At 40.9% G+C, this 16,567-nt stretch overlaps 1 protein-coding gene across 10 annotated transcripts in view; it reads right to left on the bottom strand.

The window, feature by feature from the left end:
- Piezo (piezo type mechanosensitive ion channel component) overlaps positions 1-16,567 on the bottom strand; it is a 144,126-nt gene that overhangs the window by 113,497 nt on the left and 14,062 nt on the right. For all 10 annotated transcript variants that reach the window (XR_011900476.1, XM_072304185.1, XM_072304119.1 and 7 more), the window contains exon 2: positions 12,636-12,708. Coding sequence is in view for 9 of the 10 variants with exons in the window: in XM_072304185.1 (XP_072160286.1) it covers positions 12,636-12,708 (73 nt within the window). In the remaining variant the exon portion in view is untranslated. The remainder of the gene's footprint in view (positions 1-12,635; positions 12,709-16,567) is intronic.

Below are 16,567 nucleotides of genomic sequence, written 5' to 3'. Positions count from 1 at the left end.
TGTTTGCTGCACAGACTTCAAAACGCACAGATTTGAAAATTTTGAACCCGATTTTCTCAAAACTTAGAAACGCGACATCCACTGTTTATACATGAGTAAGGAGTCATACATATACACTAAATTACGTCGCTTAAAATGTTGTCTTCGCCTTTCCTTAAATTACGCAATCTTATGAAAAGGACAACAGCCTCATGACCTGATTCGACACACATGGTCGGAACATTATTTGGGTGAAGAACGGAGAGATAAGATAAGAACTCATCTGTAATCACGGTCATGAGCAAACACACACCTACTTCGCTTTAGCTGCGGATTAATGCTGCTGCAGAGAGACTGCAATAACTTTCCCCCGAAGGCAGTACATCGAAGCTTTGCGTTCAAAAAGGGAGGAATTTTAAATTTTTGATGGTATGCGGAAGAGCAAAATTTTATGGAAGTTTTTAATTGACTCAGCTGATGCTACAAAACACCTAGGAATACCTGGAAATAACTCAATTCTAATATTCTGAAGAGAGGAAAAAAAAATTATCGAATTGATCCTCCAAGTTTTTGACTAACTCGCGGTTGATGAATGTTGCATTCTTAGCTCTTGAATACTTCATTAGGGACCATAAAATAGCGTGTCAAAACAAAAATTGAGGATTCTCAAGGAACTCTGAATAAAAAAAAACCGAGGATTTTTATTGACTTCTGCGAGTGTCAAAAACTTTTGGGAGGATCTTGAGGGTTACCTTCAAGAAGGAAGTTTTCTCTTTCTGTGCCTTTACTGGCTCCTAAAGCACGAGGTGCGCTAAAACTGCTTAAAATTCGATCTGGGAGGGGCTCTTCTAAAAAAGTGTTCCAGGAGAGCCCCTGGGATCCCCAATAATTTAGGGGGTGCCCCAGACCCCTCCTTCGACGTTGCCAAATGGCCATCTGTCAAGCTACCTCTGGATCCGCCGCTGCTCCGACGTCACTCTGATTGCAATTAATTGTTGGGGACGCATCGGCGACATACTCTAAGTTTTATGACGCATGACTAAACGAATCCATTTCGTGTTTCATGGAATCATCCAGTTCAACTAACAATAAGTTCTGTGAATAAGATAACAAGTCTCGTTGCTCGGCTAGCGAGTGCTAGTAGGGTGTCTACTAAACTGGCAGGCAATAAATCAATTCTTTTCCAGCATCTTTTCGGTGCTTCCTAAAAAAAATTAGGATTTCCTCGCAAGAAAAATGCGCAGTACTTTTATGTGACGAAGTTCACAGAATGTCGAAAATATGGCGTTCGCGCGAATCGTGACAAAAATGAAGTAGCCACGAAATTCGAAGACATTGGTGCCTGGCTTGAAGATATACTGGCAGAACAATCGCGATCTAGCAGGCATACACACTAAGAATTAATGCGCAAGAGATTGCATACTATCCAAGCTGACTTTGTGAAACCACGCGCAGTTAGAGGCGGAAAATCCCGGACCTTCTTACCGGTATTTCCGTTTTTCAGTACTTCCGGACCGCCTATAAAAATCAGTACTACTTCCGGACTTTCCGGATTTTCTGGACCAGTAGATACCCTGGTTGGCCGCTCTGGGTGCAACTGGTTTCTACACAACAAATTCGGGGACTTAAAGTAGAAGAGCTTCTCGCAGTAACGAAATATTTCCAAAACCATGCGAAAAGACTATCCATTATATACAACACTGAAAAAAAATTCTCGGCGTTTTTACCAAGGTCAGTTGGTACCTTTACCATCTCACTTTTTTTACCAATTATTGGTAATTTTACCAAGACAGACTGGTAAACTTACCTAAAAACCGGTATTTTTACTGTTTTTGTCAAGTAAGAATACCACTTTTATTGGTAATCAATTCCCGGTAACTTTGCCATTTTATCTCGGTAATTCTACCATAGTTGATAAAAAATATTGGCGTTTTTACCAAGGTCCAGTAAAATTACCGAGAAAGTTCAAAAATTTTACCGAGTTTCTCGGTAAAATTACCAATTCCATAAATGGTAATTTTACCAAGAAAAAACCGGGATCAAATAGAACCCTGAATTCTTGGTAATTTTACCCTTTTCTTAGTAAATACACCGAGATTTTTTTTTCAGTGAATGAATGTTACGGGGCAACACCTTCATGGTGCGATTGGCATCAATCATTGAGACAGCATCGTGATGGTGGCGAGGCGCAAAACCGAACGGGCCGATGGGAAAGGTCAGACATGGAATCATAGTCTTCATAATCTATCCCTGGCCACTAGGTATGTGGTACCACGAGAAAATGAATCAAAAGCAAAAGAGGCACGGGTGACCTCCTCTTTCACGCAGAAAACTATTCAAACAATGGAAGTTCAGAATTTAACTCCTGAACTAGATATTAACAAGCATATTTTGCATTGCTAACAAGTAAATTTGGCACGGGACTTCCTTAATATTTGCAATACATACAGTATATTTTCCTTCAGTACTTAATTTTTTTTATGATTTTGAATGTCAGTAATCCATTCGGAAATTACAAACATTTTAAAATCACGAGTTGGAAAACGCTAACTCCTGAAGTACGGATTAAGAGCCACAACACAGTGCGGCCAGCGCGAATCGCGGAATACCGTCTGCAAGACTGCAGGAATACTTTACGCTGCCGTGCCAAGGAAAAACGCCGTATGAACCTTCAGGCGTTGCCAAAACTCCTCTGACAAATCACCAATTTTAAGGAAATTTTTTTAATATTTTTCGGCCAATTTCTCAGATAATTTTGTTTGTAATTTGATCTAAAGTTCCTGGAAACATCAAGGAAAAATATTAATAACTTTCTTTAAAAATAAACTTTTTAGCGAAGGAAATTTGGCAACTCTCGAATGTTCATATGGCGCGGCGTTATTCCTTATCACGGCAGTACGTACCGTGATACATTTTGCACCACGCTGTGGTTAATACTCCACGGTGCGTATGCGCAATGTGTGCAGTATTCCTGCAGTCTTGCAGGCGCTGATCGCACCGTGTGTTGTCTCTAATGAATATTCAAACTCTGGGAGTTAGTTCTTTTTAACTCATGATTGTGAAATGTTCGTAATCTCTGAATGGATTTTTGTCAGTTAAAATTATACAAAAAATTACATGCGTAAAATCCAAAAATGTCTTCAATTTCGTATGATACTGTGCGACACCTCTGTTGCGAAGTAGCTGCTTGAGGCGCCGCGCCGTAGCACGGCGCGGGTGCTGCGTGCTGTCAGTGCGAAACGCGCACTGGCGCCTACAAACCTAAAGAGATACTTCACGCATTGCGCTATGCTTGAAGTATCCCGTTAGGTTTGTAGGCGCCAGTGCGTACCTCGTGCTGGCATGGTAGCACGCTGCAGCTGCTCCGCTCTGTTTTGTCTCTATATTTATATTCGAGGAGTTAGTTTTTTTTAACGCATGATTTTGAAATGCTCGTAATCTCTGAATGGATTTTATGTCAGTTAAAATTATTCAAAAAATGACATGCGCAAAATCCAAATCATTTTCTCTCTTTCTTCACATGTTTATTATTAGTGATAAATAGAAGTATCGAAAGTGCTTTTTTTTTTTGCTGAGGTGTATTTCGTCGAACTTTCTCGCTAATTCTCATTCAGCTGTCAATGACGCAATTCTCCGGGGGTTGGCCCGCGGAGCAGCCAGGGGGCAGATCCTCTAGTAACCTTTAAAAGTTTCCACATCATTTCCGACCCCGACCTATCCCATTGACTAGCTCGTCTTTGCGGCGGCGGCGCAGCGTGGCGGTCAAGCAAAGCTGCCGTCTTCAGGAAAAACGCCGTAAGAACATTCGAGAGTTGCCAAATTTCCTCCGATCAAATGGACCGCGTTAAGCAGAAAGGAACCAGCCACATCAGCTAATGCCAAATTTAACTGCGCAATGTAATGTTTAACAAGAGAGGGTTTGTGCGGATTCCTTTAAAAATGTCAAGGAATTTGCTTTGAAGTATGCAAAAAATTCACTGAAAATTTGCACACAAATATACGCGTTTTCATGTAAACATTTAAATTGCCAAATTAAATTTGGAAATAGCTGATGCGGCTTAGTTCCTTTCTGCGTGAAGCGGTCCAAATATTCATTCATAGGGAGAGTTATGAATATTTTCTCATGAAATGTTCCGATGATTGATCTGATTACGAATATAATTCTCTGAAAAATTGGAAACTAAATATTCACATCCCTCAAAATTCGCACTTGATTGAGGGAAATTTGACGACGCTTGAAGGCTCATGCGGCGTTTATCCTCAGCACGGCAGAACATCAGTTGGTTGATGGCAAACAGAACCCCGCCAAATTAGCACTTCCAACGCTTGCGATAGTGACTGGAAACACGGAGAATAATGCCCACATGTCATTCATTCTCGCTTGCCGGTCAGTCCGCACCGACGATATGCAGTGCAAAACAGCCTGGGGCGCAAGCAGGTGTTGCTAAGATTGTGCATGCTTTAACAACACTGTAGATTCTTGTTCTTCACCGGAACGCCCAGGGGTGCACTGCCCTGCCAAGGAAAAACGCCGTATGAGCCTTCGGGCGTTGCCAAATTTCCTCAAACAAATCACAAATTTTCAGGATTTGTGACAGTCTCACTTCTAATGTTTCAGAGGATTTCGTCCATAATATGACCTAGGAGGGCTGAAAATTTCAAGAAGAAATAGTCATAACTTTCCTCAAAAATAAATATTTTCTGCAAGGGGACTTGGCAACATTCGAATGTTTATACGGCGTTCTTCCTCAGCGCGGCATTGCAGAGATCTTCCGACCGTGAAATAATAATAGGAATGTGAAAAATGGAGAGGCTACGCGGTTTCTGTAAAATCGCGGCAATGAACCACGACACACGATATGAAGTTAGTTCAGATACATTTTCTTTAACAAAAATGTCACGAAGAAGACGGTTCGGACAAAGTAAATTGCTGAAACGAACTCCGACCTGAGATGTTCAAAGTAATTTCGATGCGTGAATTCAAACCTACCGCTTGCATGAGAAGACAAAACAAGACGTGAGTCAAATAGTTGTCGCAACAGTCTCGGTGGCATGAAAATATGACAGCCTTTATCTTGGCACTTCGGCTTAGTTGTAGCACGTTGTTTACACTAGAAACAGCACAGGGTAGGGAAGGAACACCGTTTGGTTAAGAACCTCGCAACAACCGTTGTACTGAGCGATTTAGCTCACGAGGAGTGTTGTCTCCCTTGAGAGTAGGCAATACGAATTTACCGAATTTAGGGAGGAGTCTAAAATGCCGAAAAAGTGCGTTACGTACTTGTGAACGCACCCTAAAAGCCTGGTTTTTCGTATTTTTAAAGGTGTACACGCGCGCGATGATACGAACATTAATTTTTAAAAATATCAGTGATATATTAAACATTTTCGGTGGTATAACGACTTGAAAACCAAACAAATAGGAACAGAATTTGAATGCAAGATGATGGTGTCGCGGGTGGTCTCGTACAGTGGCGTGGCGTGAATGATCGATTATCGATATTTCCCCATTTGAATCCGTGGTAAAGAATCGATTATTAAGGTGTTCGCCGCGAACACCCTGTTAATCGATCCTTTTCCATAGCTTTAAATGACAGGTCAATCGATATATCCATTTTGCAATTTGGAACTATAAACTCTGGCTCATCGGAAAAAAAAAAAACACGTATGTGCATAGGTAAACCCAATGGGACATACGTTGTTTTTAAACCGGGCCGGAATTTATAGGTCCAAATTGCAAAATGCAGTCCAAATGACAGGTCAATCGATATATCGCAAAGCACGCAACGCCACGGTGGGGTCAAGCGCGGGTCTTCCTTGAGAGTTAAGCGATTCTTGCGGTAAACGGCTGCGATTATGCGAAATGTGCGTTGCATTCCGATGCTCGTCCACCTCACAGCCGAGTCACGTCACGTCGCGACGCGATGCTAATAAGTCGTCGCTTGGCTAACATAAGTGCGTAACTATACATTGAGAAGACACCGGAAAAGCATTGAAACGTATGGAGGACAGGGTTCATTGTATAGTGTAGTTACGTCCTTATGTCAGGTAGGCGATGAAGTGACATATCGCGTCGCTCATTTGACGTAAAAGCCTAACTGCTTTGAGAGTTGCGCCTCATCGTCCATAAAACTCCACGCTTTCCAGCGGACCGATTATTGAAATTGATAGACAAAGAAGACAAGAGGGATATGGAGGGATCCTATTGATGAAAACGGGTGGTTGCAATGGACCAAAAAAAAGAAGGTAATAGAGTAACTACAGCAACCCACGAGAGACCCCATATTTAGTCCATAATTTTCTCCTTTATAGTCTATGGGAACCGACCATTTCAACCAATAGGGTCGCTCCGTATCCATATCGACGGTGAAACTACCAAACCACGTATCTCGGTTTGCGACGTCGCAGACTTCCTGTCATACTTTATTTTTTAAATGAAAAACTACTCAACGTCCAGTCTCGAAAATTTCTGTGATTTTTCCTCTTCGTGCGGAGAAAATTCTGTGAAAATTTCAAGGAATGATATTGATTTGGTCTACTTCAAAAAAATAAAATGCGAGAGTAGATTTTTAAACACAGCAAACGAGATACGTGGTTTGGTAGTTTCACCGTCGATATGCTTTTAATCTCCTTTGTCTATAGCTTTATCTATTAATTTCGTCTAAAAAAATCTACCCGCAGGGCTCACGTAGAAATTGGGATGCACTTTTACGTGAGGGGAGCAACGAAATGCGGCAAGCTATTGCAAGTCTTCCATTCACAAAATTCTGAGCATCAGCTCGACGATACACGCGAGGACATCCTTCACACCTACACCCATACGGCCCGGCCCGTCTGATTAAAGGGAAAAGGAGAACAGTTGTACCACGCAATTTTGAACTACTTCATTCCTAAGATGAAAATTCTACCTTTCTTTCTTTCTTTCTTTCTTTATGGCTTAGTGCTAAGCACCGCTTAAATAAAATATTTTACTACTACTTCTTTCTTTGTTACTGCCTCTTTAGAGGTGTAAATGGCCTTAGATGCTAAAGCACCGCTTTAAAATAAAATTATTTTACTACTACTACTTTCTTTCTTCTTTAGAGGTGTAAATGGCCTTAGATGCTAAAGCACCGCTTTAAAATAAAATTATATTACTACTACTTCTTATAAGTTGCCCACTTTATAAAGATATCCGAAAACGTTTTTTTCCCTACCCCTTACCCTCTCTTAAAAATTTACTTCTGAATACTCATCCTGTAAAACTTTTTGAATTTATGCGCTCCACTAATCTCAAAATTTAACCTTTCCCCTCAACCCTTTTGTATTTTTACTGATATTTCCATGTAAATTTATTACTGTTACTGCCCTCTTTAGAGGTGTAAATGGCCTTAGATGCTAAAGCACCGCTTTAAAATAAAATTATTTTACTACTACTACTACTACTACTACTTTCTTTCTTTCTTTCTTTTTTGTAACCGTGAAGTAAAAAGTGACGAATTTGCGCGCAAATACGACAATTTAAGCCCCAAATGCACATCAGCTCATTTCGGCCACACCCACGCAGGGGTTTAGTTGAAAATTCTGCCTGGTTATCAGGAGATGAGGGGTCGACTGGAACGATGTCAAGCATAGTTCGGCTGGAAATTTCAGATTTAAGTGCAATAGAGGATTTCAAAATTGAACAATTTTTTGCCTAGAATTTGAGATTCCGGAAAAAATTAAGGCGGACTTGAAGAAATGACAAAATACTAAACCAATACAAAACCAGGGAGGATGGACTGGCTCCAAATTTTCCGGGGGTTGGGGGAGCGCAGCGAGCGTCGTATCGGTAAGAGCACGGAGAAAATTTTTCTATGAAATTATCAAAATTCCGATTTATAATTCCCAGAAGAGAATTCTTGCTGAGATAACAGGATATTCATTTGTTTCGAACAATGTTTCTGTTATTTCAATGAAACATCCTGTATTTTGCGAGAGATTTATAATTGACTCAACGAGAATTCTCGCCAGAGAATTCTTAACTGGGAAATGTTCTCAATGCAGATTAGGTATCCATCCTGATTCAAAGAAGGCTCTGAAGACTTTGCGAGAAATCCGAAGTTCATCTTAGCGAGCGTAGAATACGAACGGCCCTTAAAAAACAGCATAAATCACATATTTTTACTTTCTCGCTCCCTTAGTTGTCATCCCCCAAGAAGAAGGAAAAAATTGAAATTTCATCATTTTTTTAAACTGCTTCCTTGACTTTTCTTCTGTTGAAAGTGTATATTCGTGCAGTTGTGAACCGTTTCAGAGGTTACGAAGCGACTATATTCGGTAAAACAAATGACGAATTGGTGGTGGTTGAGGGTAAAACAAGTATCCAGAGACGACCAAAAGCAATAAAGATAAAAAACAGGAAGTGTTGGGCGTTTCCTCGCGCGGGAAAAACGGGGGTGTAAAGTGAAGCTGTCTCCACGTGTGAGCATAGGGTGCGACTTATTCCTCGTCACCAGAAAGTGCCTTAGAAAATGGATGAGGATGTATATTTTGCAATTTCTGGTACGGTCTCTTTCCATAAATTAAGTTTTACAAAGATATCCTCAGTGGGTTAATTTAGATATTTCAGATTTTTTTTCTCCAGCAAACAGAGGACAGGGTTGCCACAGAATTTAGAAAATTAAATTCCCTGACACATTTTGGTGGAATTCCCTGACAATTGAAGATGTGACGGATGGCTAAGAAGGCAAAATTGAAAGTGGTTTTCAAGCAAAATTTGATGTTCGAATCCTCAAACCCAAGCTAGACAGCAAATGAAGGCCATTTAACAAATTTTCCCCGACATATTCGTCATTTTCGTCATTTCCCCTGACATTTCCCGGTTTTCCCTGACTTTTTAAAATTCCCTGACATTTCCCGGTTTTCCCTGACTGTGGCAACCCTGGAGGAGAATAAAATACGAGACGCATGGAATAAAAATCATCATTTTCGATGGATTTTTCTATCTTACTGCGAGGTGCTAAATCAGGGTTCATGACACCTCCAATCCTCCATACGGCCTTGCATGATCTCAATGCAACGCCTAGGGAACGCACTGACTTACGACACGGGCACTGGGCAGTAAAGAAAAGCAAGACAAAAATATGAGACAATGGACATGGTAACGTGACAGTTGTTGCATAAGTACCGAATATTCACGCTTCATTGCTCACATTCCTGCATTACTTTTCTTGTGCAGCGTGTTTCACCCGAACTCTCGATTCGATGGCATACCCTCGGTGGACCGCACTGAGAAAATGTTTGAATTCAATCATTATACATTTGAGGGGCTTAGAGGACGAGGCGCAAAAGTGCAGTTTTTGAAAAATTGAGATATTAATGATTTCAAGTAAAACTATAATCTTAATGCATAATCTGAGAAAAATTGGCTCCCAAATTCCAATGTTAAAGCATCAAAAATTCAGTTTGAACTTTCTTTTCGCCATAAGGATCTATGTAACTTCGAAACTTTAAAGTTAAACAATTATTTCTCGAAATAGCAAAAACTGCACTTATGCGCCTTGTCCTCCTAAGCCCCTCATTTCATGTTTCCTTTTCAAAATGTTACGAATCAAGTTGGAAAATCATCTTTAGCAGGCCGATTATTGAAATTGATAGGTAAAGCTATAGACAAAGAGGACAAAAAGGATGGACACAAATGGAGTGATTGATGGAATCAAGTAATTGCAATGGACAAAGGAGGTAGGAAGGTTGGTAATGGACTTACTGAAGGCAACCCAAGAGAGAACCTATAGTGAGTCTATCATTTTCTCCCTTGGTATCTAGGAAGCACCCATTTCAACCAATAGGATCGCTCCGTACTCCTCATGTCTTCTTTGTCTATCGCTTTGTCTATCAATTTCAATAATCAGCCAACTAGGTTGCAAAACTTCCGCGATCAAATGATTGATTCGGCCGCGTTCGGTCGCAATAAAAATGTGAAGGCCGCCGAAATGGGGTTTTTAAAAAAAGAAAGCACCAAATAAGTGGGAAAAATGTGGAGGCTATTCTACTTTTGGTGAATGAAACTATTAAACACGTTATTCTTTTGGAGGGACATTGAAGCGCATTACTTTCAGCGAAGGAAACTGATAACTGTGTGTTCATGTAAAGAAAATAATGAAGCGCGCAGTCTTACGTAAACAGCAATGTGAAGGGAAAGAAGTCTGATGCGGACAGAAGTGTGAAGGCTAAAAACATTCTACATCCCTGCATTTTTTAAGAGAGACACGAACATGTTCACGAAACAGCACGGTGTCTTGAATTTTCAAGTTCCCTGATTTTTCCTAATTTTCGAAGGCAACTCCCTTATAAAAATCCGGGTTTTTCTTTCACTCTCTTCAAATTTCAAATTAAATGGAAAGCAATACTCTAAGTTACCGAAATACACCTTGCATTGTTGTAAAGTGCGCTTCAACGCATGCATCGTCTACTTGACCAGAGGTTACTGGCAGCCGAGGGCAAATTTTCATGGACTAACACCAGTGGCGAAGCGAAGATATTTTCCCATTTGAAGTTACGGTAAAGAATCGATTATTAAGGTGTTCGTTGCGAACACCCTCTTTATCGATCCTTATGGAAAAGGAAAAAGGCTACAATGCATCCTTTCATCTGGAGAGTCATCTACATCCTTTTCATCCGTTCCTTCGAAGGTTCAAATGGCAAATCATTCGATTTATCGCGAAGCACGCCCGCCACTAACTAACACTGATTTTAACGAAAAATCCAGACAGCTGGAATAAGTATGGAATGCTGCATTCGTACCAAGTTAAAAACTTGAAGATTGGGGACTGTTGAAAAAAACTCTCGTCGTCCGATCCATTTTCCGCAGATTTGGATGGAACGCAGACTTGATGCTAAAAAAGCAAAAGCGATATTGAATTGAACGCGCCGTAAAGAAAAAGAACAATACTGGTCGCAGGAAAAAAAGGTAACAAAGTCAAGGCTTGCAAAAATGCTCCGCGATGGCGACAGACACTCAAGAGAGGCTATTGCCATTTGGAGCCGGAGCACAGGCCAAAAATGGGAGGTGAGTCTCACTACGCCACCGGCCACGACACTAAAGCTGTTGGTCATGACCTAATTGATCCAATCGACTAGAGCGTACCGATCCATCACTGGACGATCATGTCGGTGCGGAATGCTAATTGTGCGATTACTTCATGTTCTGGCAAGTTATTCTACTACTTTTACTCAAAGTGTTGGGTTCCGCAAACAGGACATTATACCGCGATGACGTTCAAAGAATGCCATTCGTCTATGACGTATTTCTGGACATTCTCACTGGTTCAAGCGTTTTTGTGCAATGGAGATGTTGCATGTGTGAGGAATTTGCGATTTGACTGATGAATCTTCTGTAAAAGTTCGCGAGAAACACGATAATGCCCCTGGTTTTCTCTGAAATCCACTCCCAAGCTCAAAAAAAGCTCTCAAGTTGAGGCCAAAATGGAGGGGATATCCCACGCTATCCTGAGAGTCCACCTCTACATCAAGACAAACTCTCCATGCAAAGATAGGGAGCAAGTACATTAGCAGGGTTGCCGTGTTTTCAGTTTTGAAGTCCCCAAATAAAGTGGCAGCCCTGTAAATGTATTTGCTCCCTCTATATTTGCATGGAGAGTTTGTTTTGATGTAGAGGTGGACTCTCAGGATAGCGTGGGATATCCCTCCATTTTGGCCTCAACTTGAGAGCTTTTTTGAGCTTGGGAGTTGATTTCAGAGAAAACCAGTGGCACCATCGTGTTTCTCGCGAACTTTTACAAAGAATCAACAGTCAAATCGCAAACTCCTCACACATGCAACATCTCCATTCTGAAGTCGTCACCTTCCGGCCGAAGTATCATAAGCGCCATGCGACGTTTAAAATTTCCGCCGCCGTTTCATTTTTTTACGGACAAATTGTTGGTTGAATCTGCTTGAAAATTTCACTGAATTTCACCGGCAGCACGAAGAAAATTCAGTGAAATTTTCGGACAGCTTCGTTGAACCATTCCTCTGTAAAAAAAATAAGATGGCGGTGGAAATTTTAAAACGTCGCACGGCGCTTGTGATACTTTGGCTGGACCGTGACGAAGTAGTTGGCATGAAGGTCCAGTTACACGATCAAATTGAGCCATCGAATTGGGCCTCTCATTGGTCGCATACTCACCTCAGGTCTTTTTCCACCAATCAGAGCTTCAGTTTGATGGCTCAATTTGATCGTGTAACTGAACTTTGAGAGACTGCAATCGGCAGAAAGGAATCAAGCCACACCAGCTATTGCCAAATTTAACCGGGCGATTTAATTTTTTACAAGAGAACGTTTGTGCGGATTCTTTTGAAAATTTTAAGGAATTTGTTTCGTGTTGTGCAAAAAATTCACTGGAATTTGCAGAAAAATCCGCACAACCGTTTTCTCATAAAAAATTCAAGGGCCCGATTAAATTTGGCAATAGCTGATATGGCTTGGTTCCTTTCCGCTTAACGCGTGCGGTCCTGTTGTAAGTTCCCATCTCGAGCCTCATCTTTTTTGCTTTCTAAATAGTTCCTTATTTGACCAACTGTTTTGGTTTTTTGGATTTTTGAAATTGGACACATTGAAATGCTGCAACAGAAATATCGGCATCAAAGAACTAAAGAGATGAAACAAGTAAAATTGAGAAGACTGGCGTACTCACATATCAAAAGGCAAGCTGGAAGAACAATCCGTAGAAGGCACGCGGAAATCAGGTACCGCTCGTAAGATAGCAACTGGAATAGAAAGGAAGAAAAATTAGTACAAAATAATGAAGCTGAGGCTATTTAAATTCAATTAAAATGTGCGCATTAGCAAAAAAGTATACGATAGTTTGGGTTTGCCCATATACAAGACTGTGTACATACATATAAGGAATTTAATCTAAAATATCAGAAAGTTTTAAGAAAAAATATGCATAACAATCCTTGAGAATAAACGTCCCATCCAAGGAAATGTAGTAACTCTCGAACATTCATACGACTGTCTTCCTAATACTGCCTTGATAAGGAAAAACGCCGTATGAACATTCAAGAGTTGCTAAATTTCATCCAATAAAAAGTCTATTATTAAAGAGAGATATGAATATTTTCTCCAAAAATTTTCAAATAATTTAGATCTGATGGCGAATGAAATTCTCTGAAAAAATTGAGGAAAATTAATCACAGATTTTTCTGAAAATTCATATTTTATCGGAAGAAATTTGGCAACGTCTGAAGGCGCATGTGGCTTTCTTCCTGGTGGGCTGCCGTGATAGCGAAGAGAGCCATAAGTCTCAAATTTTTAGAAATCGAGTTTCCTTCAAATTTCGTCTAGTCTCTTTTAGATTAAATCACTGAAATAGCTAAAACAGCAAAATTCGTCTTATTCTTATGAAAACGAGACATAATTATGAGAAAGCCGTAAAAGCGCAAAAAATGACTTATGTTAGTTTCAAACAAAACAGCCGTAAGTAGCATTATTCTTCCAGAAAGCCAAACGGTGCTTTCAAGTAAAATTCGCCGCCCTTCTCTGCCAATTTATGACCTGAAAATATGGTAGTTGTGTGTTCAAAACGCAACCACGTAGGCATGCAGAAGAAAGCACTTGCGGCTGTATTGCCTAACACTAGCCTAGTAAGAAAATGAATAATACCCTTTTTACCTCTGCTTTCTACATAAAGTGTGAAGAGTCTTCAATTTAGATACCGATTCTTACGTAAAAGTTTGCGAGAAACACGATGGTGGCACTGATTTTCTCTGAAATCACCTCCAAAGCTCAAAAAAGCTCTCAAAGTTAAGGCTTTCTCTTCTTTGCATAGAGAGTTCGACTTGGTACAGAAGTGGACTTTTAGGGTAGCGTGGGATATCCCCTCCATTACGGTCTCAACTTTGAGAGCTTTTTTTGAGCTTTGGGGTTGATTTCAGAAAAAATCAGTGGCAACATCGTACTTTTCGTGAGATTTTATGTAAGAAAAAGTACTTATATCGCCAATCCCTCACGCATGCAAGAAGCTCCATTGAAATAAAATTGGTCGATTTTCAATCGTATGAATGATTTCTGAAAGTCTTTCGGGTGATAGGTGAGAATTTGACAGAGAACAGAGGCTTTTTTCAATTAAATTTTTCGCTCAGACGTTGGTGACGCTCAGACGTCTGAGCGAAAAATTTAATTGAAAAAAGCCTCTGTTCTCTATCAAATTCTCACCAATCACCCGAGAGAGACTTACAGAAATCATCTTCTCAAACCTTCATTTTTGAACTTACGGCTCTCTTCGCTGTCACAGCAGAGTACTGCCGTGCTAAGGAAAAACGCCGCAAGAACCTTCAGGCGTTGCCAAATTTCCATTGATGAAACGCGAATTTCCTGGTAAATGTTTGAATATTTTTCTTCTAGTTTTTCAGACAATGTTGTTTGCAATTTCACCTAAAATTCTTGAAAATTTCAAGGAAAGATATTCATAACTTTCCTCAAAAATAAACATTTTATCGAAGGAAATTCGGCAGCTCTCAAAGGTTTATACGAAGTTCTTCCTTAGCATGGCAGAGCAGTACTTCCGTGATAGCGAAGAGAGCCGTAAGTGCAAAATTTTCGAAATCGAGTTTTCTTCAAAATTCGTCTAAACTCTTTTAGATGAAATTACTGAGACAGCTAAAACAGCAAAATTCATCCTAATTTAATGAAAACGAGACGTATGCAAAAGCCGTAAGTGCACAAAAATGACACAGTTTTTTTTCAAGACAGCCGTAGATGCATGAGAGCCAATGAAAACGGTGCTTTCCAGTAAAGTGCCGCCCTCTTCTGCCAATTTCTAACCTGAAAATGTGTTTGTTGTGCGTCCAAAACGCAACCACGAAAGCATGCAGAAGATAGCACTTACGGCTGTCTTGCCTAACAATAACCTAGCATGAAAATGAAAAATACCCTTTTTATGTAATGGAAATAAAATCAGTCGATTTTTAATCATCCATACGATTTCTAGGAGTCTTCCGGACGATTAGTGGCAATTTGACAAAGAACGGATGCTTCTTTCAATAAAATGTTCCGGTCAGAAGCTTCTGAGCCCGTTTTCTCAAAACTTCATTTTAGCGGCTCTGGTGCTTGCACTAGAGCTGCTATTCCGGACGGTCCCAGCTGGGGAGTATCAATGGACCATGTTACATTGGAGAGACCGCGCGTTGGTTGATGGGAATCGGCGCCATTTTCGACTATGTACCTTGTCATGACTTTATTTTATTGCATATTGTTTTATTGTTAGCCAATGCTATGTTGTGTAGTGTATTTTTGGAATCATGGTGATACAGTCAATAATTCAAAACTTTTGTCTGTGCTTTAATCTCGTGATGGAAAAAATGTACTTTACGTTCAAAATTTGAAATTTTGAATTTTAAAGTTTTCGCGGTTTTTTGGAAGAATGCAGTGGTTGGAGCTTCCTAGGCATATTACTCGATATCAGCTGATAGCAAACAAAGGTTACCAAGGAAACCGTAAACGTTTAACAACTATCGTGGCCATCGGGGCGATTATTGAAATGACATCGACTCTATGGTCAATTTCCGGCGTAGAATGCAAGTCTTTCAATAAATGTTCCGGTCAGAAGCTTCTGAGCCCGTTTTCTCAAAACTTCATTTTTGCACTTACGGCTCTCTTCGCTATCACGGCAGAGCAGCCGAGGTTTCTGGCTCCCAGACACGGTTTTTCCGGTCAACGAGCTAGCGGCACTGCCACTGCGGCGCGCGGTGCGACGGCGGGAGCCGAGGCCCGAAGGTACTTGGCCACGTGAAAAGGGGAGCGATTGACCTTTCGCCGTGGATCGAGGCTCATCTTCGTGACATTTGTTCATCCCCTCACAACTCGTGGAAATAGGTCAAATACCTTCTTCCTCGCCCGATGGAATTGATACCGACCATCTTTCCATCACGCTTCCCATGCAATCGCTTCTTCTCCCGCCGCGCCGTGATTGACTTTTAGTCACTGTGATTTATTGCGAGTGAGCCATCATCACGAATGACAAATGGACGTATTTCTACCAAACAGACCTATGTGGAGGTGAGAAATATGGGGTGTGCTTGTTAGTTCTCTTTGCGTAAGAGTGAATGAGAAAAATGAAGCGCCAGTGACGTCAGCGGGGACGATGGAGACTCCGATCCGCGGATCCGTGTCTTTAACTCATGAGCCCTGTCCACAACGCTCTCTTGCCATACCCGCGGCTCATGAGTTCCGCATTCAATTGGCACATAGGTCTGTTTGATAATATGTAAAATCCCGCTTTTCCAATTCTTCAAAGGAATCACACCCACTTTTACATTGCTTCTTATGCAGCTTCCTAGAGCACACCCCATATTTCTCACCTCCGCATAGGTCTGTTTGGTAGAAATACGTCCAAATGCTGACAGCTAGGAAACCGGAGGCGCGACTGACGTCACGTTACGCGCAGTGGCGAGGCCTCAATAATCCACTATCGATATTTTCCCATTTGAAACTTTGGTAAAGAATCGATTATTGAAAGGATCGTTGTGAGCACCCTCTTAACCGATTTTTTTCCCCGAAGGTTTAAATGGCAGATTAATCGATGTATTGCGAAGCACGCCTCGCTACGGCTCTGCTGTGCTAAGG

Source organism: Bemisia tabaci, chromosome 1 (genome assembly GCF_918797505.1).
Source record: "Bemisia tabaci chromosome 1, PGI_BMITA_v3".
NCBI classification, from domain to species: domain Eukaryota; kingdom Metazoa; phylum Arthropoda; class Insecta; order Hemiptera; family Aleyrodidae; genus Bemisia; species Bemisia tabaci.
The sequence above is the reverse complement of the archived record's forward strand: the minus strand, read 5'-3'. Positions and strand labels throughout refer to the sequence as shown.